Below are 26,974 nucleotides of genomic sequence, written 5' to 3'. Positions count from 1 at the left end.
CTTCGAAATTTTGAACAAAGGTATTGGGACACCTGACTGCTCCAGCCAGATGTGATTCTGTCTCAGTGTTACCACATATTTGGAGAAACACAATTGTATAGGAAGCGTGGTGATTTTATGGCCATCTTTTACCTTTTCAAAACCATTTTTTCTATCAAATAAATTATTAAATAAATAAAAAAAAATGTGCATCATCTGAGTCAAATTCTTACTTCTTACCTTTATTATTCTCATTGGCTGATCAAGACATTTTGGCTGTTACCAAGCGAATAAAATCGGCATTTTTATAACATTAGAATATAATATACATTTGTTTAATACATTTTAAAAGCTGATTTTAGAGAAAGAATCGGACAGTTTTCATATGATGTTGATTACTGTATAAAATTATATAAATGTACGTATTTCCACCCCCCATACCTTGACATTTGTGATCATTCTAAATGCATTTCATTAAACTGAATGCAGTAAAAGGACACACTCTAAAAGTGCACCCGTCTGACCTACTAGACTTCATCACGTAATGCGTGTGCACTCTGTAGGAGTGATTTACGATATTATCAGAGGCGATATACAGATAAATAATGGAATAAATTGGATTGCTGACTGCACCCCAGGGGGCTCCTGGCCTCACCCACATCAGTACCTGACTTAACTACCGCCTTTATGGGTGAATGTGCGCAAATCACCACAAAAACACCCGGAAATTTAGGGGCTGTTGAATGGGATTTTCAAAAAGCGCATAGAAATCTATGGTCAGGCATCCACACACTTTTCTCCGTATAGTGTATATATATCTGATAAAACCAGAGTGTTTCTGATAGAAGTGTTTTGAGTTGTAGCTTAAGTTTATCTTGTGAGTGTATGTTGGTTTCTAGGTGTTTCAGTGTATTCAGGCTCACATCCTGGCAACAGTCACACACTGATTAAGGCTTCTGTCGCCTGTTTAAACCGTTATCTCCTGTGACTTCAGGATATCAGTAAAACTTCTGTGTGTTGAACTATTTTGGTAGTGTGAGGTCAAAGAGCCTTTGATTGGATGGTTGTGTATATTTATAGCAAACACAGCTGTAGGATGTCTATGTGAGTGTGTGTGTGTGTGTGTGTGTGTGTGAGAGACCTGGGGCGCCTGTACTCTAATCTTTCCAGACCCCGCTGCTATCATACGTAATGGTGTTGTATTACTGCATTATGCTAGAAGTTGATCAATACTTTAATCCTGGAGCAGAGGGAAGCTAGCCAGAGACCATCTCATAGCTGGAGCTGTTTGTTATATAACATATTACATATAAACATATAACTCCAGAGTGGGAATCAGCTGGCAGGAGAAGGTGAGAAAATTGAGCACTTCCACAGATGAGACCTTCCTCGCTGACCAATAGGGAGACATTTCAAAGACACGTCGGGCAACGATCACAGCGGGTGATTATTCAGTCAATTATCATTTTGCCAAATGAGGAGCCATGTAATTAAATGCTTCTGTCAGCGGTTATTACATGAGCAGCATCATAGTTGTAGATTTTAATTCAATTAGACTGAAAGTCTTATTAATGAATTTATTTAAAAGGTAAATTAAAAATAAGCAGAGGAGAAGGTCAATCATTGTAATAATGTGCAGAAACTTTCCATGGGAATTTCATCTGGGGATTTTGGGAAATATTTCAAGTTGAAAATTTACCAAGAATTGGAATGGATCAGAAATTTGGAATGGATCATAAACACATAAACTGTATCATATATACGTGTATAAAAAATTTTTTATAAGCTGACCCACATGCAAACTAACACAAATCTAAATATGACATTTTTGACGAATTTAACTGTTAGTATAATTTTGTTGCACAAAGACTTACACACAGCACAAGAAAGTTTTTAAACATAAATTTGTCGTATTTGTGCCATTTACGTCAATACTCGCCAAAATGGACATTTTTTGACATTATTTTGACGTGCGAGAATAAGAAATAATGTTATGTTATGAAGGAATGAATAGTGCATGTTGGGAATTCTCATACAATTTGATTGTTTTGACCAGGATTATCCTGCAAGGATTTTTTTTTTCAAAATACATTTATGCTTCCTGTTATAAGAAAATCTGCACTTGTGTAAATTTCCAGTTAATTCCCAAGTTCTGTTCATTCCCATGGAATTTTGGAATATTGCAACACTACTCACTGATCACTTGAAACAAAGTTTCAACAAAGTTTCAATCATTTCTTATCAGCAGTCAAACACAAGCCCATTTCATTTCACTACAACCAACCACTGGTCACATGATCAATGTGTGAGGAGCAAATACATACAGTTAAATGCACCATATAAAGAGCCATGTTTCTTAGACTGGCTCATGAGTCTGAACATGATTACTTGGGATCCTTTCAGACTTTCCTCAGTGAGAATGAGTGTGCTCTCCTCTCTGGTTAAGGCAGGTGGCACTTGGGTACAGAGCGGAACAGCAGCTTTGAGACAGTGTATGTGCGAGGTTTGACTGTTGGAGGATTGACTGTTGGAGCTGATAACAGAGCTGTAGTACTGCGCGCACACACTACGTAGTCCACAAACTTTGGTCTATTTTGTGTAGGTGTGAATGCACCTTCTGAAAGCCTGATGGACCTTTAATCAAAAACATTTCCACATTCTGTAAATTATATTCCTGTTTCTTGATGTGAAGAAATCTATGTAAGTCATATCCTGGTTTGTGTGATATTTAACTTGCATCACATTTGCTTCACATCTCCTACAGAAATAAAGATGTGATGTAAAAACTCTAAAATGTTTAGCATGTTTGAGGCCTGGAACGTTTGCTGACCCGATTCCAGCAACATGTGTTGCTATTAAACACTGATATGTGGGGTAAAGGGGTGTGTTCGGGGGTCGGCCGGCTGCTCAGGCTACATGATGTGAATGCACATAGCTGAAGAGACACTCATTGAAAGCATGGGTGAGGCAGCAGCTTATTTTAACCGCGCAAATGGCGAAGCAGTGTGTAAAATCCCTGCAGAATGTGAGTCAATCATCTCCTCGGAGATGCCACCGATGGAGCTGAAACCACACTGAACACGTGTTTCTCTCATACGGAGAATCTCCACTGACGAGATCGCAGTCGATACAATCAGGTACGCGTTTTTCTTCTCCATCAAGCTAAGGATAAGAAATAAAAAATGTGCTCAGACCCATTTCACCACCTCCCTTTAGCCTTCTCTCTAATTTTAGACACATTTTTGGACGATATTGCGAAATAAACAGCGAGACTGGTCCTATTGATCGAAACATCAGCAAAGTAAAGGCTAACGTGTGAACGGAATTTCATCCGTAACCCGTCTACATCAACTTCCTTCAAAAGAAGCACTTGCTCTGAGGCAAGTGTTCAGTCTGACGGCAGACAGCACAAGATCGGGGGGGGGGGACACAAAATCCTAATCGATAACTTTCCCAACAAACAAGAAAAGGTCACAGCAGTGGAAAGTCGTTAAGTTAAAGGACCAAGTGCTGCGAAACAATTCGACTCAAAAATAGATGAGGGTAAATGGCAAAGCTCTGGTTTTCAGTCTAACACACACACACACACAAACATGCTGACTTACACACATCTATATAACTTAAGTATAGAGTGGCTTGCAGAAGTATTCACAACTTAGACGGAGGCAGAGTTACTAAATTGATACTGAATTCTGCCCTTTTGCTATTACTTTTAAATTACTTTAATTCAAATTTTTTTTTATTGCTAATTTTCTGGAACACTGATCAGCCCTCATGATGCTGTTTAGGCAGGTATATTCTCATACCAGGTGAAGGTGTGGGCAATAGCATAATGTCTTTTTTTATTTTATTTTATTTATAAGAATATTTTTCACAATACACAAGGTTTGTTAGGTTTCCGAACAAACATCAGTGTTGCTTTTGAAATGAAACTTATTTTTTATGCATAGAAATATATATGAACATTGCAATAAAGACGGAAAATTCAACTGTCAAATTTTCAGACTGAAGAAAGCTATTGCAGTTTATGCCAGACTTTCAGAAAAAAATTCAGAAAGGTTTACTGAATCGTAATCAAGACTGACTTTCACGTTCATGTCGTTATGTGCCCTCTGAGAGCTGTACTAATTGTCAGAATTCAGACGTTTTACAGCAAAGAAACTGTGGAGGGGTATGAATATTTAAGCAGTCACAACTTGCATATGTATTTTTTAAAGAATTTTGCTTTTGATATTAACTCCTGATATTTTATATACATCCTTCATGTATAATCCCAATCTAATGACAGCTTGTACGCTACCTAATGTTTAAAATGTGTGGGGGTGCAAATACTTATGCACAGCACCGTTTCAGTAAGATAATGCGCGTTATCACTCAGCTGATCAGTATGTACAGGTAAATGCACTCAGAGTGTGTATAGATAGATAGATAGATAGATAGATAGATAGATAGATAGATAGATAGATAGATAGATAGATAGATAGATAGATAGATAGATAGATAGATAGATAGATAGATAGATAGATAGATAGATAGATAGATAGATAGATAGATAGATAGATAGATAGATAGCAGTAATACAGAATTCATGTGAAAGGTACTAGAGCTGTTTGAAATGAGGATGAGCTCTTTAAGTCATCCAGGTCTAGACGGCTGGGGTATAACCTTCAAGAGGTTTCACCTCTCTGACATCAAAGAGGAAGGATTTTTTGCTCAGGGATGCAACATCTAGATTTTACCAGCATCCCTGCCTTAATGCTGGATGGATCGGCTACAGCGCTTCCTCTGTTCTCCTTCAATACGCCACGATCACAGTGAGCTCCACAGCTCCAAAGACAACCAGAGATGAATCCTCCTGACTTTAATGATATTAGTAAGCTTGGGCTGAGGCGCTCGTATGATCAGAGAGCTGTACTGTGGATTATAATGATAAACCGCACAGTGTCCTCCCATTAAACCTTTTCTGTCTCCGAAAAAAGAAATGAAAGCAACGGCTTTGGCTACGAATGGCAACCGGAGACTCCTTCCAAAAAGTGCCAAATAATTGTCTGCTTATAAAAAGAAACAATCCCACTACTAAAGAATAGATTTTATATAAATAAAGAATTTGTGAGCACTGTGGTAAATACATATAGCACTTGCACATAATGTCTTATTTCAGGGTTTCTGCAGGTTCCACCAAGTCAAATTTAAGACTATTAAAAATGAAAGTTAAGACCTCGATCACAACAATAAAAACATATACAAATACGTTGTAAGCGACTAGCCTCAAACAAGCCAACTATCGCTAAACGTGCACTTCCATAAATTAATTACAGTCCGTTTAAACGTCGGTGGTCCAAACCCAAGAGAGTTTTACACCAATAATACGAAGCTGATGGGCCGAATTATATATGGACTGGCGAAAGAAAAGAACTGCATCACCACAGAAACAAACAAAAACATTCTAATGTGTTGCATGAGCATTTTATTGAGCATTAGAGGGAGTGTTACATGGACATCGGAAAATTAAAACCTGTTTAAAATGAATTAAGAACATTGAATTTAAGACTTTTTAAGGCCTAAAGTTTTGATTTGTAATTTTTAGACTTTAAGACTCTGTGGAAACGCTTTACTCACTGTCCCTACAGCTGCCCTTTATAAGTTAATAAATGAGTTTTGAATAAACTCCGTCCTCACAGCAGTAGCCTCTATGTTACAGATGTGTTCCATGACCGAGGAACAGCTTCTTACCTTTTATCTGACTGGATACATCACTCTTGGGTTCAGTTTTGGGAAGTGAGCCATCTACAGAGAACAGAAAAAAGGAAAAGATTCAATGCCAAATGCCATTTTTGTGTAGAAACCAGCACACTGATTACTCTAAAGTCATAAACATAGCAACTTTGTCTATTGCTGCACAGAGAATGTCCTTCATGTCTCTTTAGCTCTTTGTGAGTCTCCGGGACTCGACACTGAGCTCCTCGTAACTCTGTTCCATTGAGCAGAGAAAATAAACATGCTAGTGGTAGCACAGAAGTTGAATTCAGCCTGAACATGAACAAGTCGCAGCACCAATCCCTAAGAGTTAATGAGCTCTAATCACACAGCAGATCCTCCATCACCAAACAACATGTAAAGTGCGGCTTTCACTGGACTGGGGGTGGAGGGATACTCTATGGATAAACTGCTGATTATAAGTGAAATGAAGAGCATGTGAGGGCAGAATGAAAACAGTGTGAGTGTGAGTGTGAGTGTGCGTGTGTGTGTGTGTGTGTGTGTGTGTGTGTGTGTGTGTGTGCATGCGTGCACATGGCTGGATTGAACTTCAGGGAAAGTTTAAGCTTCTTCCTCGCCAAGGTAAACACACTGCCTGCTCGTTCCAACAGCCCTCAAATTGCATGGGACAGAAAGCCTCAGATGATCCCAGGTCATACGCTGCCATTTTCTGAAAACGTACCACCATGTTATTCACTTGTCTTCACCTAACCGTTGAAGCTCAGGACAAAGCGCAGGCTAAACAAGCGACTGCAGAAAGATTCAAGAAAATGAAAAAAAAGCACCAACCTGTACAAAATCACTAATCTTAAAGATCAAAGAGTCAGATGCATGAAACTAGAATGTATGGTGTTTATTGGTGCACAATTATTCACTGGACATTCGATTTTCACGACCAAGTGTTTGATGTGTTCTTTCTCAATCAACTGGTGCTATTCAAACCACGTGCTTTTCCACGTCTGCGATTTCATCGTGAACAGCAAGTTAGAACGAAGAGCAAACGAGAAATTCTGCAGAAAACTGAGCAAATCTGCCAAAGAGACGTTTGACATGACATAGCGTTGACGCACGGCGATGTTGCAGTGAGTCGTCCGAGGTGTTTCGAGCGGCGTGCGCTTCAAGAGCGGAAGAACCTCACTGAACGACGATGGGAGATCGGGAAGCCCTTGAACATGCTCGATCCCTGAAAATGTCGAAACCATCTGGCAACTTGTGCATGATGATCGCCAAAGAACGATCCACATGATCGCACTTCTGCAGCCACCCTACTCCTGGATCTTTGCCCTCTTCCCGAAGAAGATGATCCTGCTCAAAGATCTCCTTTTTTGACATAATTGCAGAGATCCAGCACAAATCGCTGAAAGCTTGACACGCTTCAAAGAAAATACTTCCAGGACACATTGCAGAAGTGGCAGGAATGCTAGGGGCGCTGTATTGATGGGCACAGTGACTATTTTGAAGGTAATCGTGTGTAAGCGTAAATAAATAAAAGTTTTTTTAGTCTAGAAAGTTTTTAATACTACCTCATTTTCTGAGGAGGGCGAGGTCACTCGATTACCCAGCAAGCAGCTCAAGCAGTCACTCTATTGGCAAATACCTTCACTTCTTTTTTTATTATTATTAATAATAATAATAATAATAATAATAATAATAATAATAATAATAATAACAACAACAACAACAACAATACAGTGGGGGAAATTATTCTTTTGCAATTTTAACCCCTTACAAAGAAATTAACAGTCTAGACAGTCTTTTTATGGTAGGTTTTACAATAAAAATAGCGACAGAATATTTTTAAACAATCCTGAAAAAGAAACATTAAAGAAAGGTTGTGAATTAAATTGTATTTGATTTTATTTTTTTTTATACTGTCCCAAATTAGCAAGAATTCTGACTCCCACACACCCACATTAGTCCTGTCCCTTTAGGAAAGAACTCCTAATATCAACTAGTGTATAAAAGACACCGGTCAAAGAATCAACCGCTTCTATTCAAACCTCTCCACCACCATGGGAAAGACTAAAGAGCTGTCAAAGGACGTCAGGGACGAGATTGTAGACCTGCACAAGGCTGAAATGGGCTACAAGACCATCAGATTGTTGCCTTGGCTGTATGTTTTTGGTCACTGTCATACTGGAAGACCATCCACAACTCATCTTCAGTGTTCTGGCTGAGGCCTGGAGGTTCTCATTCATGATTCTGCAGTGCATGGCCCTGTTCATGTGGTGAAGTCTTCCTGTACCCTTAGCAGAGAAACAGCCCCAAAGAAGAATGTTTCCTCCTCCATGTTTGACAGTGGGGATGATGTTCCTGTGGTCATATTCAGCATTTTTCTGCCTCCAAACACGGCGAGTTGAGTTGATGCCAAAGAGTTACATTTTGGTCTCATCTGCCCACATCACATTCTCCCAAGCTTTCTCTGAATCATTCAGGTGTTTGATGGCAAACTTCAGACGGTCTGTTCATGTTCATTCTTGAGCTGAGGGACCTCTGTGTGTTACCAATGGTTTTCTTGGTGACTGTGGTCCCTCATTCATTAACGAGCTCCTCCCATGTAATTCTGGGCTGATCCCTCACCTTTCTCAGAATCATCCTCACCCCATGAGGTGAGATTTTGCATGGAGCTCCAGAGCGAGGGGCGATTACTTTATCCTGTATTTCTTCCATTTTCGAATTATCGCACCAACAGTGGTCTCTTTCTCACCAAGCTTCTTGCTGATGGTCTTGTAGCCCATTCCAGCCTTGTGCAGGTCTACAATCTCGTCCCTGACGTCCTTCGACAGCTCTTTAGTCTTTCCCATGGTGGTGGACAGGTTTGAATAGAAAAGGTTGATTCTGTGACGGGTGTCTTTTATACACGTGTTGATATTAGGAGTTCTTTCTTAACGGTTCAGGACTAATTTGGGTGTGTGGGAGTCAGAATTCTTGCTGGTTGGTTGGGGATCAAATACTTATTTCACTCAATTAAATACAAATTAATTTATATAATACATTTTTTTTTTTCCTCTTTCTGTTAAAATAAACCTACCACCAAAATTCTAGACTTTGTTTTCTACAAAATCAGCAGGGGATCAAATAATTATTTTCCCCACTGTAATAATAATAAGATACATGTGCTATAACCTTTAGAACTATTATTGAATTCTGCCATCTGTTCTCACTACTGCTACACTTTTCATTTCACTTAATATGTATATTTATTTTAAAGTTTTCTTGTTTTATTTTTCTTGAATCTTTAATTTATAAATTTTTTTTTACTGTCAAACAATTTTTCTATGGGATCAATAAAAGTAAACAATTTTTCCTCTCCCTCTCTCTCTCTCACACACACACACACACACACACACACACACACCACTACACACAAGTACCTTAGTGATATGAGCCAGTGATATAGCACTTCAGTAGGGTGTGTGTTGCTGAAAGGAAATCAGCCGAGGAAGGAAAGTGATGCAGAGATATAGAGAGAGGGAGAGAGAGAGAAATGGAGAAAACGAAAGAACGCCTGAGATTCAGGAGCAAAAGCGCTGCTTCTTTACATTCCACTAATGGAAATATTCTGTTGTAATGTTCCACGGCAATCAGAGATTTCTGACGTCCCAATGGCGAGAAACTGGAGACCTAACAGCAACGCTGGAAGAGACATTGTGCCAGCGTGCCGCACGCGTTCCTCACTCCTATATATTACTGTCCTTACGCCAAACATTTTGCCTAATGTAGAATCAACAACGAATTCTGTAACTAAAACATGGCTCCTGTCTGTAACAGTGAGCATACCTACACTATATTGCCAAAAGTTTGCGGACACCTAGTCATAAGTATGGTATGTGCTTTTTGAGGCTCGCATTCCACTTTTACACCCAATATGCTCTTATATTTGCCTCCACTCTATTGGGAAGATGTTCCACTTGATTTTGGAGTGTGCGTGTGCAGATTTGTGCTCATTTACACACAAGGGTGTGGGTAAGGTGATGTACTGATGTAGGTGTGGTAAAGAGGCCTGGGGTGTTCAGTAGGTTGCGGTCAGTGCGCTATAGCAGGAGGTCTTCCATTTCAACCCATGTGAAGCATATTTTCATAGAGTTTGCTTTGTGCACAAAGGAAGTGTCATGCTGGAACAGGTTTGGGTCTCCTAGTTCATGTGTAGGGAAAATTTCATGCTTCTGCATCAAGACATCCTATACAATTGTGTGCCTTCTGCTTTTGGGAAAGAACCACATATGCCTGGGAAAGTCAGGTGTCCCAATACTTTTGTCTATATACTGTATGTATCTAACGCTGTTATCTGCTATGGAAGTTGCTAATCAGGTATCAAACTAAATATTTGCAGAATATACGGCTTCTACGTCTTGTCTCGCAGCCAAAAACACATTTACCAGCATCACAAGTGAACTAGACTTACTGTCACATCTTCTAAATTTAATAGATATGTATTTAATGGACAAAAATATTGGGACACTGGATTTTTCCAGCCATGTGGTTCTTCTCCGAACAACACAAGTGTATTAAACGTCTTTAGATGTGGAAGTGGGACATTTTCTCATTCCGTCAACCGTGAGACCCAAACTTGTTCCACCATGACAAAGAACCTGTTCACAAAAACAGCTCCATGAACATATGAGTTGGAATGGAAGATCACAGTAATGGAACAGCCTTCCGATTAGTGTTCAGGACTCAGACACAGTCTCAGTGTTCAGGTCCAGACTAAAAACACATTTAATAAGTCAAGCCTTTTGTCAGAAGGTCTTCCTTAGATCTTAGACCTTTCCTCTACAGAGCTCCAACTTACACCTTATTCACACTGTATAGTGTCCATAAACACAAACAATGAGAACACTTAGCAATCTTTATCTTTATCCTTTCTCTCTCTCTCTCTATCTATTTATCTATCTCTCTCTCTATCTCTCTCTCTCTATCATGTAAACATGCCCTGAGGTTCCAGTGACCAGTGTTCCTGTCCTTTATTTTCTTTTGATCTACCTGGTTCATCTTGATGTCCTACCTCTGGATGGAGTCCTACTCAATAGGGACCACTCTGTGCAGCTGGGGATGGTTCCACACCTACCTAGCCGCTGAGCAACTTAAGAACTTTGGGGATTAATTGTAATTGATATCAACAGTCTACAACATTGGCTCAGGTTTTATAATAGCAAATGTGGAATGAGATGTTCAAAAAGCACACCATAATTAAAAAAAATAATTTAAGTCGGTTTGAAATCAACTGCATTAAGTGAGTTCAGATATCATTCCTGGATCAATGAATCCATACAAAAACCTGAGCAAGTATCCTGAAACCCTTTTAAACACCTTCAGCAGAATTAATAGCAGAATTAGAATTGAATACCAGGAATATATATCTGGGGTATACATATTATATATAAAGTTTTTTTTATTTTTTATTTTTGTGACCAAACAGGATATGAGTGAGCCTCACACTCACAAACACACTCACCCTGTACAAGAATCCATGTAAAAGCTTGACTCGTCTCCAAAAGCCCCTGTGCTGTGAGCCAGAGCAGGGAGAAAGAAAACACAAAACACAACAACACAATGCCACTGAACTTGGTGAGTCAACAGCGCATGTTCCTGACAGGACCCATGTGCTTCCCCTGTAATAAACAACAATCCCACCCATTCTGTCACCCAGAACATTAAAACAAGCTCATGCTTTATAAGACCCCGGTAATAATCCGGTGCTGCGCGATGAGCGCGGCGGTGGGCCGCTCACTCACTGATGAATCACAGGGAGCAAAAAGAGGCCCTTTTCTCTTCTACATGCTTTCAGTCTGCCTCATTCACAGCTACTCATCCAGTTCAGGAAGAGAGGGAAAATAATGACCTGCTTTAAACAGGGCCAAAATTAATCTCCTGCTTCCCCTTGAAATTTTTATGGAAGCAAAGGAACCCAAAAAAAAGAAAAGCGCAATAGAAGAACATTTTTGGATCTGGGTCAAGCATGGAACTAGATGTTTTGTTTCCACAGCAATGATCAGAATGAAACAGCTGATTCACGGCACTCAGGCATGAACCTGAGAACATGTTCCAGTAGATAAAATACACAAGAGAACACCACGCCATGGGTGGTAATTATGTAACTACCTAAAGCGAAGCAGGTAAAAGCACGTCCATTCCCGTGGGTTCGTTACACGACTATGCAGCATACACTATATGGTCAAAAGTACTTGGACACCTCACCAGATTGTTGCCTTGATGTTAAAAGCAGACATTTGTCCATGTCTACAGATGTTCTAAGAGGCCATGCATTGTAATTTATTTTCTTTCTTGTTTTCTCGTTATCGTGTTCACGCGCCAGCTGCCACAAATGGTCATGGCTATTATCCGTGATGATGCCTTTAGAACAGCCCTTAGGCCAAAAACACAAAAAATTATGTACTGATCACGAAAAAATTAAGTCGTGATTATGAGGAAACTAAAAAAAATATTATAACACATGGCCTTCTACAGCTTTCATATGTCTTTATACTTTATTTATTTTACTTTAATTTGATTTTATATTCCATTTCTTTTTTATGTTAACATGTTGGGCAGTCGTAAAAAGCACTACATGCTGTCCTCTGTATGAATGTGTACGTGACATAAAATTTGAATTCGAATTTGTATGCTGGAGCCTGAACATTTCCCTTTATGAGAACTATGAGGCCAAAACCTGTTCCAGCATGGCAATGTCCCTGTGCACGAAGGCTGGAGTCTGCTCGAGTGCTTCTGCACAGACGCCTGACCTCAACTGTACTGAACCTCTGACCACCAGACCTCCTCACACAGACTCGGTGCCTGAGCTATACAATTTGGAATGGGATGTTTAAAAAGCACGTTTACATCACATACAACATTCAGCAATACATATATACGTTCCTGATTTTGGCTGACAGGATTTAAAGCCTTATGTGGATCAGGCGTAATGTTATTCCTGATCAGTGTAATTCCAGGTAGATCAACAGATTGACAGCTCATCTAATACCAGCATCCATACTACAATTAGAGACAGATAGATCACATTGTTTCTACATTCTGGACAGTGAACATTATCTGAAGCTTTTAGACTGTATGTGCACCATTTGTGTTGTGCCACACGATTGGCTGATAATATTGTTATTGTGCGAGTCTATACTAAAATGTGATGAGCTGCTATTGCCATAAGAATAAAGAAACATCCTGTAGTCACCGCCCAGTGTCTGTCTATTCTTTTTCACTGAGAGACTGAACATAAACACTGAACTTCCTAAGAATAAAGTTCATGCATGTACTATTTTAGAAAATCTCTGCACATCACCACCCAATAGCCCAGGGAGCTCAGGTACAAAGCATCATAAACTCTGTATGTTTCACACAGCTTTAACAACACTAACAAAGGTTAAAGGTCAAGTTACGACACGACTGCTTCTGAGAGAAAGAAAATCCGTGACTGATAGAGAGGTCAATACAGTTAAAGTTGAACACGTCTCTGTGGAATCGGCCCAGCGAGAAGTTTGATGGCTCTAGATTTGAACAAGATGTCCTACTTTACTTTCAGAAGCAATTTCAAGGGGAAAAAAAGTGCACCTTTTATCTTTGGAGATGGTTATTATCTTAAGCCTCTTTAAAAGATGAGTCATATTTGAGCATGGCCTAGACATGACGAGAGGGCAGGGCTGTGTTCACTGAACCTGAATTATTCAATACATAATGAGACTAAACTAAGAAGGCCAGAGGAAACAGGAGCTCAACAGAATATGAACAACCAAAAATAAACATACATAATGATGGACTTTTCTAACATGTTTGTAAATGACAACAGTAACCAGAGCCCTGTTAAAGCTTTCATGATCTTTAGAGACATTTTAACAATAAATATTACAATAATATGTCAATACTTACTGCTTGCTATCGCTCAGCGGAACACAACACACTTGAAGATCCTGTTTCAAATCCAACAAAAGTTAAACCGTCTTCATTAGCTTGAGCAGTTCAGAATAATTCATCATTCTGAACAGAATCGCGCTCATATGTCTGTACAGTGACGCAGAGTGGAAGTTAATGGGTAAGCTTGGTTCTAGAGCAAGGATGGCCAACCCGCTGCTCGCGAGCCGCTTGCGGCTCTTTGGCTGGTTTCATGCGGCTCTTACGTTCATATCGAAGTTTGTGTTTGTTTTTTAATGTGCGTGTTCGCTTCGCTTAAGGTTAATACGGTATTTTTAAGACTTAAATGAGCTTGCCCCTACTGGGAAATTTTGCAGTATATCAGACCTGGGCAAACTACGGCCCGCGGGCCACATCCCGGCCCTTTGTACGTCCCTGTCCGGCCCGCGTGAGGGCAATCATAAATTACAGGGATGCACCGAAAATGTTCTAAATTTGCCGAAATACCTAAATCACCGAGACAACACGGCAGAAACACAATTGTAATGATGCATTTAAACTCGCAGCCAGCACACGGTTATCTGGATAAGAGCAACATGTCTGCGGTGTTCGAATAGCGATTTGCAAAACATGCAATGCTGAAATTTCAAGAGGGGGTGTATCTGCAAAGAGTTTCTCCAGGTCGAGTTTAATTTATCACCTAAAATCCAAACATCCCAATTGCCATTCTAAATATGAGAAGAACGCGGCGCAGAAAAGTAAAGTCAATCCGAGCATGCGCACTCCGTCTGTAGAGGACGTTTTTGAAAAGGCAAGAAAGTTTTCCAGTGATGGTGCCGAGGCAAAAGGCATAACACAAAAAATGATGGATTTCATTGACTTTTGAATTTAATTTTAATTTCGGTGCATCCCTAAAATATTATCGTTGGTGTGGCCCTCTGACACAATTCAGCTTTCTCATGTGGCCCCTTGTAAAAATTAATTGCCCACCCCTTGCGGTATATTCATCTCACACACATGCGCATTTGACGAAAATACCGTATTGAACTCAAGCGAAGTGAACACTCACATAAAAAAAAAAACACAAAGTCTTCGTTTTCTACCCTGAAACACATGAAATTAAAGCATCGATCTGTTCTGACTCACACTCATGTGAAAGAATTGCTTCGAGTGGCAACAACGGAATACGAGGCAGATTTGAAGGGGATTGTTCAAGGCAAGGAATGCCAAAATTCCCACTAAGTAACATGCATAGTAAAAGAAAAACGCTATTGTAAATTAATATAGTTTTTTTGTGGAATTGGTTAAACAGAGTGTGTGTGTGAGACAGTGCACACAATGTTCATTGTTGAAAATGACTTCTGTGGTCTTAGAACTTAGTAGGAGTCAATTTCTGTCATTATGTTGGTGTGTGACATTTACAATAAATCTGGCTGAGCAGAGGTGTGTGTGTGTGTGTGTGTGTGTGTGTGTGTGTGTGTGTGTGTGTGTGTGTGTAAGAGGAAGCGATGGGTGATGTTCATGTGTGCCCATGTGTTTGATGTGGCTCTTTGCGATAACAGTAAAAAATGTGGCTCTCGGTCTCTGACTGGTTGGCCACCCCTGTTCTAGAGGCTAGCAGATACACCTGTGTGTGCTTCTTCAAGACCCTAACAGTGCACTGTGTCCTGAGATTTGGAACCGGATGGTGTTAATAACATTATACTCTTCCTCCTATAGGTTCTCTATTAACTACACTCTATAAGCCCTGTGTCCCATAAGCTCATCCTTCTATCTAAACTACAGTCCCCTCCTCCTATAGCCTCGTCCAACTATAGACTACATGCAATAAGACCGTCCTCCTACAGGTTATACATGATATAGGCCCCTGCCCCTACATGCTATAGGCTCCTCCTTCTACATGATATAGGCCCCTACACTACATAGGCTCCTCCTTCTACATGATATAGGCCCCTCCCCTACACGACATAGGCTACTCCTCCTACATGATATAGGCCCCTCCTCCTACACTGTATAAGCTTCTTCTCCTACATGCGATAGGCTCCTCCTTCTACATTTCATAAGCTCCTCCTCCTACATTCTAAAGGCTTTTCTTCCTCCTATATAATATAGGCTTCTCCGCCAACATGTTATAGGCTGCTCCTACTTCATGCTATGGCTTTCTCCTCCTATGTGCGATAAGCTTCTCCTCCTACATGCTATAGGCCCCTCCTAAATGCTATAAGCTCCTCCTCCTAAATGCTATAAGCTCCTCCTCCTACATGTCATATTCCACTTTTCCAGTAGGCTCTCCTGCATGGAATAACAGGAAGTAGGCATTATTCCAGCATACAGTTCAGCAACTCGTGTTAAACTATTTTAGCTCTATCATTGTTCGAAGGTGAGTTTCCTACCTGTTATACAAACACAGTACATTTTATATTATTAACCAGGTTTGCAATGTTTTGGCAACATTTCCAGTTAAACTATTTGGAAAAAAACACTGAAACGTGCCTGAAAATTTGGCTATGGAAAATAAAGCCAGGTTTGTTCAATCCTTCCCACACAGGGCTGACATGGGTGCAGGTTTGTTTAAATCTAATAAGTTTAATTTTCAATGAGGTGGGGTCCTGGCTGCACCCACATCGGCCCCTTGTGGAAAAGACTGCACACACCTATTCCAAGCCTCTGCATAGGAAAAAAAGGTAACGTTAGTAAACACGCATTTCTAATGTACGGATGGTATTCAATTCACCATCTAAATCCACCCCTTTCTTTCCTAGTTTTTTATAGGTTTTTTTATGCCTTTAGTTTGCATAAGTGATCAGATTTATAACATTTGCTACAACAAAAACCAAAAACTGACCTGTCCACTGCTCCTTTTACATGAATAGAGTGGAGTAAACTGCACCACACTGGGCCACCGTTAGTGCTTGCTGCAGTTTCCTGCTACAAGACTTTCTTGCATTCGAGGCAAACGGCGACAGGGAGTCGGGAAACCACCGCGTGTCAGGGCCCAGAAATGTGATGCACTGCAAATATGCCCTGAATGTGAAGTATACAGAACGTGTAAATACTGCACTACGCTCAGCATTGTGTCTCTGGGTGGGAGTTTAAAATGCAATCTAAGAATGTGTACGCATTCACAAGAGACATATTAAAAGACGAGAGGAAAGGGAGGAGGACTCGAGCTGTATTTCTCTTGCACAAACAAAACCAGGTCACACAGTGGTAGAGGAGAGATGGAGAGAAAGAGTCACAAACGAGTCTCCCCATCCCCCTGCTCCATTTCTCTGATCTATTTCCACTCCCTTACATTTCTTACCATATTTCGTTCCTTTGTTTTTTACCTGTCTGTCTGCTCGCTCTGTCTAACTTCACCTCGGTGATGAAAAGAAAATCAGACTAGTGAAATAAAAAGCAGTAAGATGTAAACAATTAGGGCTAAAAGGGTCTTGAGTAATTCAAGTAATTCTAATACAAAAATTAATTGACAAATTATTTGCCTCAACGCTTCGTTTAGTCCATTCAACTACACACAGAGAATTGTGTTTCCCCAAGGACCATTATTACTGACGTACCACCCGCTAAATTCTGGAGTGCTCTGGACAGGTAAACACTATGGAAGCCCGTTTGGGCCACATTTATAAAGAAACGTTTGTCTAAATCCAATAAGTTTTGTCCTCGCAATTCTGACTTTACTTCTGGCCATTGCAACTTTACTTCTGGCCATTTTTTTTAAGCCAATCGGGCAGCGTCACCCTCTCTGTGGTGGCAGAAAGCTTTACACATTGAAAATGAAATTAGCTACAATCAATAAAATCGCATGGAATCAAACTCAGCCTCTGATCCCTAGAGAAAACTCTGTCTAACAATCAGCTCTGGAGGAGATTAGGGCTGTGCAACATGGAAAAAATAATCATATTGCGATTTTCTGAATAAATATTGCGATTGTGATTTTGGCATTTGTTTTTGCTTTTTCAAACATGCTTTTTCTAAATGCATTCAGTGGACAAGAAGTGCATAACAAAACATTTCACAATGAAATAACATTGTATTAATAGTTTAATAAACAAAACTGTAGTAAAATTGTCTTTAAAACTAAATTCCAGTCATAATAAATAAACTTCAACACTGTGTTTCAGTGCACACATTTCACAATGAAATAACACTGTACAGTAGTACTAACTGCTTGATAAACAAAACTGTAATAAATGATAATTTATGTAATAAACCCAATTGTTGAAATAAATTAAGATTAACTAACCTCAACTCCAGTCATAACACTAAATAAAAACTAACAGAAATCAAAACCAAAAAACAGATTGCTCTCTTAAAAGTTTTTTGCAAAAAAAACCAGCATGTCCACCATATCTGGTTTTAAGCATGAACGGTGACATGTCACCACATTTCCCCCAGTACTAAACACTCTCTCAGGCAGCATATCTTTGCATATATAATAGGTGACCGTGTCGGTAATTTCTTTGTGCCGTTTTGATCCTTTCTCATAAGGCATGGCGCTTGCAAATGCTTGAACAATGGATACTTGTTCAATCTGTTCGGGCTGGCTTTGATGCGTGCTTTTGTTTGTTTCGGTGGACTCTGTCGACATGCATTGATCATGCAGTTTTTTATGGCGCTGTTTTAAGTGTTGGAACAGATTTGTATTATTGCTCCGTTTCATTGGAATAATCATTTCACAAGTCTTGCAAATTACCTTGCTCTGTGACACATCCTCTCTCCTGAATCCAAAATACTCCCAAACGACTGACGTTGAATTTCTCTTTCGCACCAAATCATTTTTATTTTGACCTGCATCCATATTTTATGTTCTTTCCTCCCGCTCGCCTATTCGGTTCTTTCGCTCAGCTTCGCCATGCGCTGCGTGAGCTCTGATTGGGTAACGTCTTTAGAACATGCGCACAAGAACGTATTCTGAATAAAAATATAAATAAATTAAGAGATAAAATCGCAGCCTTATGCGGTTTAGAAATCGCATGTGCTTAAATCGCGATTTTTTTTGCGATTGCGATTAATTGCATAGCCCTAGAGGAGACCAAAAAAAGACAGATGAAGCAGAGGAGCCTCGCTCATACACCAACAGCTTCAAAGTTCAGGCCCACAACATTGTTACCAGCGGCTGCACCAGAAATGTTGTATGTTTGCGAGGAAAAAAAGTCGGGTTTGGGCAAACCTTAAGTTTCTGTACTGCAATTTCAGCAATAAAAATTTTTTTTCTAAAAAGGAAACAAATGACTCATTTATTTTAAGAGAGCGTCTTATTTTCTCTTGTATATTAAGTTCTTGCTAAAAAGTACTACTTATCTGATTACTCGATTATTCTATGAAATAATTGGTAGAATACTGGATAGCTGTAGTCCTACACATAATAAAGAGATGAAGAATGAAGTGTGGATGAACACTGCTATAACACTATAGTTAGATAAAGAGAGGAAACACTGATCTGGGTTTAGTGTGGCACTGGGAATGACACTTGCTTCAACATGCAGGATTCCTTTAAGTTAATCATCAGCCATTCACGAGCGTCTATCCTGTGCTTCGATCATCTTACACCGAGAGGTGCATGAATGAGCAGAGCTTTTTAACACTCGCTGTAAAACTCGCTCTGAAAAAACGGCTGGTTCAGTTATGCAAATTCAGACCTCATAAAGCAGCACTTAGAGAAGGTTAACAGAACACACACAGACTGAAACACAACTAAATGGGTAATAAAAAGACAATGAATAAGTAGATTAGCTGCTAACTAAGTATAAAGCATGAGTTATCTTCGGGATAAGTTCCATTTATACATATCCTTCAACCTTCAACGTCTGATATGCTGAATGTCATCTAATCATCAGGTCATGTGTTCTGGCAATCATCCAAGATACACAACGTCGACAAAACTTTGTGGACACCTGGAAATAAGATTTATCTGTTCCTTTTAACATCCTATTCCACATTTAGTCTTTCGTTTGCAGGGATAATAACCTGCACTCTCCTGGGAGGAAGTTTCACTAGATTTTGGGGTTTATTTATGAAGATTTGTACTCATTCAACCCCAAGGGTGTTAGTAAAGTCAGGTACTGATGTAGGTGAGGAGGCCTGGGGTGCAGTCAACATTTCAACTCATTCCACAGATGTTTAATAGGGTTTAGGTCAACTGTTAAACATATCTTCTAGGGCTGGGACTATTCACTAATCTGCCGATTCAATACATATTGCGATTCTGTAGCTATTGCGATTCATGGTTAAATTGTGATTTTTGTTTGCTTAATAAAGATTAGACAATGACAAATACTTGATCATACCCTTACAGTCTCTTTAAATATTTAAATGTGCAACAAAATAACTAAAAACAATACTCTCTAAAATAAAATAAAAGTGCTGTTTAAACTGTTCCAATGTCCAACTCAGTCAAGGTGCCAATATCCTTCTCCCTCTTCCTCACCTCAGGTGAGAGCAGTGCAGCTGGTACTGCAGCCTGTTGCTCCAGAAAACATTTAACCATGTCATAGGCACTATTTCATCTCGTTAAAACGTCTGTTATAAGTTTGTGCACAGGGAGCTCCAGGACCGTTTGTTGGAAATCCAGTGATGCGTCGTACTCGTCCGAGTAACTTCGCGACGGCGGGCAGCTTCAGTGCGCGCTGTGAGGTCAGATTATGAGTGTGCGCGTAGCACTTAATATGGAGAAAGACGATTAATTGGGCAGCGATAACCATATTAGACGCATTTTCTGTGACTAAAGCAGGGTCTTTATCCGTTAAACAATTCTCAAAGAGCTTTACTTCCCTGCCTCTGCCATGGTTTCGATTTCTCTCGCCAGCTTAAAATGGATATGACGTCATTTAATACAGACACCAACAAAATAACGTTTTCCCACCGCCTCTCTGGAAAAGTAAAATAATGAAATATATACCGATTCTGAGGTAAACAATTCGATCTCAAAATCGTTTAAAAAAGAATCGCAATAGTTTGGTGAATCGATTTTTTCTCCCACCCCTAATATCTTCATGGAGCTGGTTTTGTGCACAGGTTTGGGTCTCCTAGTTAAAGTGAAGGTAAAATTTCCAGGCTCGTTGAAATTTTGCATGTTATCCTCAGGTTCCTCTGGGTTCTATGGTTTCCTCCAAAGGACAGATAAAGTTTGAGTTGTTCCTAGGGGAACTACAAAGTCTCTTATTTTGAGCTGAAGGAGTCACATGGCCAAAAGTACATAATCATTGATGTATCTCCGTTATCTCCGTTTTCTCAGGCCATACTACAACACAAGCAGCAGACGTGTACTACCTAACAAAACAGAAAATGGCCAATTTTAATGTAAATCCGGAGCGATTTTAATCTCTCAATTATTAACACTTCCTGGAAGCACCACCCACATCCCCCAGCTCCCCTGCTTTCAGTTGTAGAACATAGAAAATGTTCCAAGTTCATAAACATGTAATAAAATGTTTGACTTGGCCATCAATATATACATTACATGTTCAGTTTCTTTCATATGGATGGCGGTGAAAAAATCAAAAATGATCTAAATTGTGCTTTCGCTTTTTAGTTGAAAGAGGAAAGATAAATATAATATTAAACCATTCCAAAAACAACAGAGCAGATCAAATATTTTGACCAATAATGTTAATAATAATAATAATGATGAAGTGCACTGTATATGGACCAGTGCTCATCTGCAAATGTTGCTAATGTGGACAAAGGGCTGATTAGAAAACCACAAAAGGATTCTATAAACACACACTTGTTCCTGGTGCCACAGTTGGTAAGACACACTTGGTATTCTGCAGTATTACACCTCTCCTACTCATTGCTCATTTCCTGTCTAGCAGTTCTAGACAATTAAATCAGTTACCACAATATTTCAGAAGAAAAAGTCATGATCAAAGGGAATAATTTCCATATTACAGAAACACTGAGCAGGAAAAAGCTGAATAGGAACAGTGAGAGTAATGATGTATAAGTATTAACACCATGTAAGCAACAGCTTCTCTCAAGTAACACAAATAAACCGGATTAAACAATCTGGAGGGAAAACTGGTCAAGTGTGAAGCTCTGCCAGAAAAACAAAATCAGGAGCTGAAGAAGCTGCACAGAGCACTTTCACTACCTGATCATGTGGTTTAGTCACTTTCACTTCAGCTGCCATGTTTATGTTCCACCTTTGTGCTTTCAGAGGCTGGTTTTGGGGATTTCTACCCACCCAGCCTGCTCACTTTACTGAGGCAATCTGTTTGGCTTACACGCTTACAGCCTTTATCGCATTTCTCACAATTTGACAAGCTCAGGCTCCGGGGCGGGGCATTCAATTTTAATTACACACAGACAGATGGGTCACAGCGAAGTGTGTTCATAAAAACACTACATTAATTAAAACGTGTAGTTTTGTACTTCAGGATTGCAAAGTCTTCACACACACACACACACACACACAATCGAAACTGCAGAAATGCTACGTAATGAGAGATTTGAGATCAATGTGTTCATCAAATACATTTATCTCAACCCACAACTAGCAATAATCTCATCCCTGAAGGACTCTGCGGAAGAGGAGGACTCTGCGGAAGAGGAGGACTCTGCGGAAGAGGAGGACTCTGCGGAAGAGGAGGACTCTGAGGAAGAGGAGGACTCGGCGGAAGAGGAGGACTCGGCGGAAGAGAATTTCAGTGTTCCGACTTTGAGGCAACGTGAGGAGATGTTTCTATAAGCTTCCACCCAAACAAAGAAGCTACATATAAATTTTATAGCCTTTATACTGATTCAGAGAACTAACTCTGAACATTTCATATTATTACATGCAACTATAAAGGGAGTGAACAGGAGGCTTTTTGCCGAAAAATTATCTGCTTTATTCATTACACACTGCTTCACATAAGGATACTAAAAGTACTACTGTTGTACATAAGGATACTAAAAAGGTACTACAGCCGTACATAAGGATACAAAAGGCACCACATCAATACATAAGGATACTAAAGGTACTACAACCATACGAAAAGATTCTAAAAGATACTACTGTTGTACATAGATACTAAAAAAGGTACTACAGATGTACATAAGGATATTAAAAGGTACTACAACCGTACATTAGAATACTAAAGGGCTGGGAGTATATATTTACCTAAATGTATAAACTTCTCGTCTTCAACGGAAGTGTATCACTTGTGAGCATGCACGCATACACACGCACACCAATCATAGACTGTCCTTTAATTATAATCCTTTACAAATCTCCTCTAACAGCTAGAAGTGTGGCAGCTCATCATGTCAAAAGACTCCAGGAGGACAGGACGTGACCATCAGCTCCAGCGTTCTGGCAAATACATCGGCTTTTCACAACAACCACGTCAACACTGTGCCTGGCAGGCTGAGATTTAGACACTCCGTTACAATCCATCTACAGTAGGGGAAATTCTTTCTGGTTGGAGATTTATGTGCACCAGATTCTCTGCTGTGTTTTATAATGTGCACACGCTATTAATTCAGTATATAAGAAGCGGAGCCTCACCATATTTCCACTCATACTCTTAATGCAGATGAAGTTATGTTCCCTAAGCAGCGTACACTTCAGCATATCCAAACTGTGGTGCACTGTGGCTACTGCTGATTTCTCCCATTGCTGGTAACTGGACACCTTTGGTTAAGGTCACCGATCATTAAACACTTTCAGGATGTGTAAATCATTTACAGAGAGCAGGTCAGTCTACGTTTCTTGTTAAAACAGACCTATTTCTGAAACCCAATGGAAGGAACTAATACTAACCCAAAAGCAAAGCAGAAAAGAAAAGAATAAGTAACCGATGCATGTTCCACTTCATGACCTCGAACACACCCCAAAGCGACAGAAAGGGATGAACTAAAGTGAATGAAAACAAGGATGGGGCAGGATGAGCACGGTGTGATGAATGCGTTCGACCCTGAGCAGTGGGATAAAACCCTTAATGTCTTGGGTTGGCTGAAGATGTGAACCAGACAATTTTAAAAGATAGTAAAGTATTTAAATTATTGTAATGTTTTAGAGATACTCATGCTAATGTGTGTGCTTGAATATAAGGTGTATTATAATCAGCTCCTAAAAGGCTGAAACATTGGAAGCTGATTGAGTAGAACGTACAGATGAGGCAGTGCGAGAGCTGCACCGAGTCAAAAAAATAAAGCTCTGCTGCATCAGTTTCTATAGGCAAAGATGAAGCAATATTCTATACTCACAGGATTGTGGGTAGGAAACAGTTAAAGTAATAACAGACTGCAATTTATACTAAGAAAAAAGCCAATAAAGTATTTCATTACCAAATAAATCTTGGACGAAGTTTCGATGTTAATTATAAAGATAAGCTTTTTGAGCGATCAAAAACCCACAGGTCATCTGTACACGTACAGATTCTCATTAGAGCACACAGGAACATTCATCTCAATACTAAAGGAAACACATGATACAATTTCCCCCGTTTTCCGAGCTCGAATAGTTCACATGTAGTACACCTGACCTGTCATCTGAAACTCATCCTCACTGCAAGCAGACACCAAACGCTCAATCTGCAGATTTAATCAGCACGCAAACTAAACATTCTGTCTCGTATGACCTCGAAATGTCAATCAAAGACGCCACTCTTTGAGTCAAATCAAACTGAATTGTTGCAATGTTTCAACTCGATGTCCAAACAAAACCTCAAGCTAGTTTGACTGAGATTCTTGAGAGTTTTGCAATAGCAAATAGCATCTACTGAACTCAAACATCACATTTTCAGTTCAGCTCTCCCACTGAATCAAGGCTACTCGTGCTGAATAAATACAAGTCCTGTTTAATTTGCATCAAAAGCTCTATCACACCATCAAATTTACCTTAAAAATGTCAGGTGCGGACAAATCAGGAATTCATTAGCTAAAGTCGCTCATTAGCCAACATTTAATTCATAAAATGTCTCTCTCATCATATACATACAACAACCTGAACATCACACACAAATGTGAAAGTATGAAAAACATAATTGTCCATTTCTCTGAATGCAGTAGCATTAACGTCTTTCTTCACTGAAACGACTGGACCCACACTTGTTTCAGCATGATAATGCCCACGTGCACAAAGCGAGCTCCAGGAAGTCATAGGTTGCCAAAAACTCGAGTGACCTGCACAAATCCCTGACCTGAACCCCCAATACACTGACTGCACCCCCCCCTCACACAACACTATTAATCCTGTTTTGACCTGATATAATAATACAGAGTAGCATCTTTTCACCTTCTCTTACATTTCTACCCATAACTTTCACCTGACTCAATGCCGTCTTTGTCCTGCACATTTATTTTTCTCGATTTTCACAGTGTCCACATCCCGTTTTGTGGGACGTGAACCCAAAAAACAAACGTCCTGTGTTACCTCTACATGCAAATGAATTAATCTAGTAAAAAAGTGATCTTCCTGTAACCAGACCGCACCTCGACTGATCGGACACTTGAGTACATTTAGGATTAGGAAGGTCACCCAACAGCTACAGCATTGAGGTACGTCATGCCAATGCAAGTCATCGGGAAATAAGAAGTTTTAATTTCTAGATTATTTCCTCTTCGTTTAATCCGCTTGTCTACAAATATCTATGAGAATCTACAGAGGACAAAAATCAGTTTGTGCCATCAACCTACGCAACAATAGGATGTCCTCACAGGACAAAACCTGTATCTACAGAGTCACTAGTGATATCTGCTTGTCTGCGAAAATGGAACTGTAAACCTTTACATGAAGTCTGCTCGTCCCGCGGTCTCAGATTACTCATTCGTCCAACCCTGCATTGTCTGTGCAGAAACAAAGACTATGAATTCTGTGTGTGAGTGTGTGGCAAATTCCATTGACTTGTATATACAGTGAGGGTGCAGAAGCAGCAAATCCAGCTTGTAATCAGATTTCAGGGCGGCTGTAATCTAATAAAAACTCCCCCATCAGCTTCCCCAAAACAACACTAATGTGTTTGGATAAATCCCCAAACCAAAGCATAGCATTTAGCTCTTCTCTACACATTCCTATAGACTGAGCCATGTTAGTCTCTTTCAATTCCACTTCCTCCGTGGTCTTAACGGAATCTGAACAATTCCCCTATATAGCATTAATTAAGCGTCTATACAAGCCAGCTCGTTTTCCCCGTCCGAAAGCGTCCCAACGTCTCTTTCTGTTCCTCTTTTCTGCCTGCATGAGAGTAATGAGGATCCTCATGCTGAGTGCCAAAAGACGTTGAGCGAGGGGGCAGCGAGTGCACCGTCATGAGCCCAAAGTAGGTCAGCATGACCTTTTCCCCGCCACACAGACTGACTGCAAGAGTGAGACAGACGAAAAGAGGATAACACGCACGGCGGTTGATAAACTGTGAGACAAAGTGAGATAAAGCAGAGATGTGGAGAGAAAAAGGGGGGGGGGGGAGCTTTGGCTACAAATGTCGTCGCCTCAGGTGGCAACAGTGGAACCAAGAGCACGTCTGAACACATCAGCGTTAATCACACAACAGCTTTAAGCATCATATACGGACAATTCGGGATTAACACACGCAAACACAAATCGTAGTCATTCATATTATAATCTTGGATATATATACATGTGCTATAGACCTTAAAGTCATCTTGAGAGTTATGACTGACACGCTACATCTACTTACTGTACATAGATACCTCATCTGCTAAGATGCCACACCATGAACTTTACACTTTTCTGTGTTTATAATGCAATAATGGTATCTTCACTCAGAGTTTACACCAAACTGACGAACACTTAATTACAGCTTAGACGAGTTTAAAGCGGATCTGAAATGGATCAAGATGCCTACAGAAAACTAAACCATACACAATGTAGATTTTAGAAATAAATGGTACATCTATGGCTACGAGCCAAGAGAGTCATAGCCATGAGCTCAGGGTCCTCATGCTTCTCATTCTGTGGTCAATCACAGTGACATTATCCAATAGTGGGCTTTTGTAAACTCGTGTATGTAGACGAGGGCAGACAGAGCTTTCCGCTAAACAGATCACATTGTCCAGTAATGGAGCATGAGCAGCCTGTCTAAAATAAACTGTCTGGGACAAACAAAAAACTAAATTTCAGTAGAAAATCTTTTTCCTCTTTAACAAACAAGTTTGGTTTGAGACCTAAAATGTTTCATGTGTGACATGTGAGTAAAGAGAGCCACAGCTCCCAGCCGATGACTTCCTTCTCAAGGACAGAAACATGATGATGATGTGCTCATTTTCTTCAGTCTGGATTACTACATTTAGCTCACTATTATCTCAAGCTAATTACTCATTTCTAGCCCAGTACATCAAAAAAGCATTACACAAGAACATATCAATCTTGAACACTAGTCAAGCAGAAGAGTTTCTGAAACATTTATCACTTAAAAACAGACAGAAAGAC

General features: G+C 39.9%; 1 protein-coding gene across 8 annotated transcripts in view; it reads right to left on the bottom strand.

Moving 5' to 3' along the window:
* The window catches only part of trioa (trio Rho guanine nucleotide exchange factor a), a 111,393-nt gene that overhangs the window by 81,612 nt on the left and 2,807 nt on the right, over positions 1–26,974 (bottom strand). For all 8 annotated transcript variants that reach the window (XR_014530549.1, XR_014530550.1, XR_014530551.1 and 5 more), the window contains exon 2: positions 5,713–5,766. Coding sequence is in view for 4 of the 8 variants with exons in the window: in XM_083523321.1 (XP_083379447.1) it covers positions 5,713–5,766 (54 nt within the window). In the remaining 4 variants the exon portion in view is untranslated. The remainder of the gene's footprint in view (positions 1–5,712; positions 5,767–26,974) is intronic.

The sequence above is a fragment of the Silurus aristotelis genome, assembly GCF_946808225.1.
Source record: "Silurus aristotelis genome assembly, chromosome: 21".
Lineage (NCBI taxonomy): Eukaryota > Metazoa > Chordata > Actinopteri > Siluriformes > Siluridae > Silurus > Silurus aristotelis.
The sequence above is the reverse complement of the archived record's forward strand: the minus strand, read 5'-3'. Positions and strand labels throughout refer to the sequence as shown.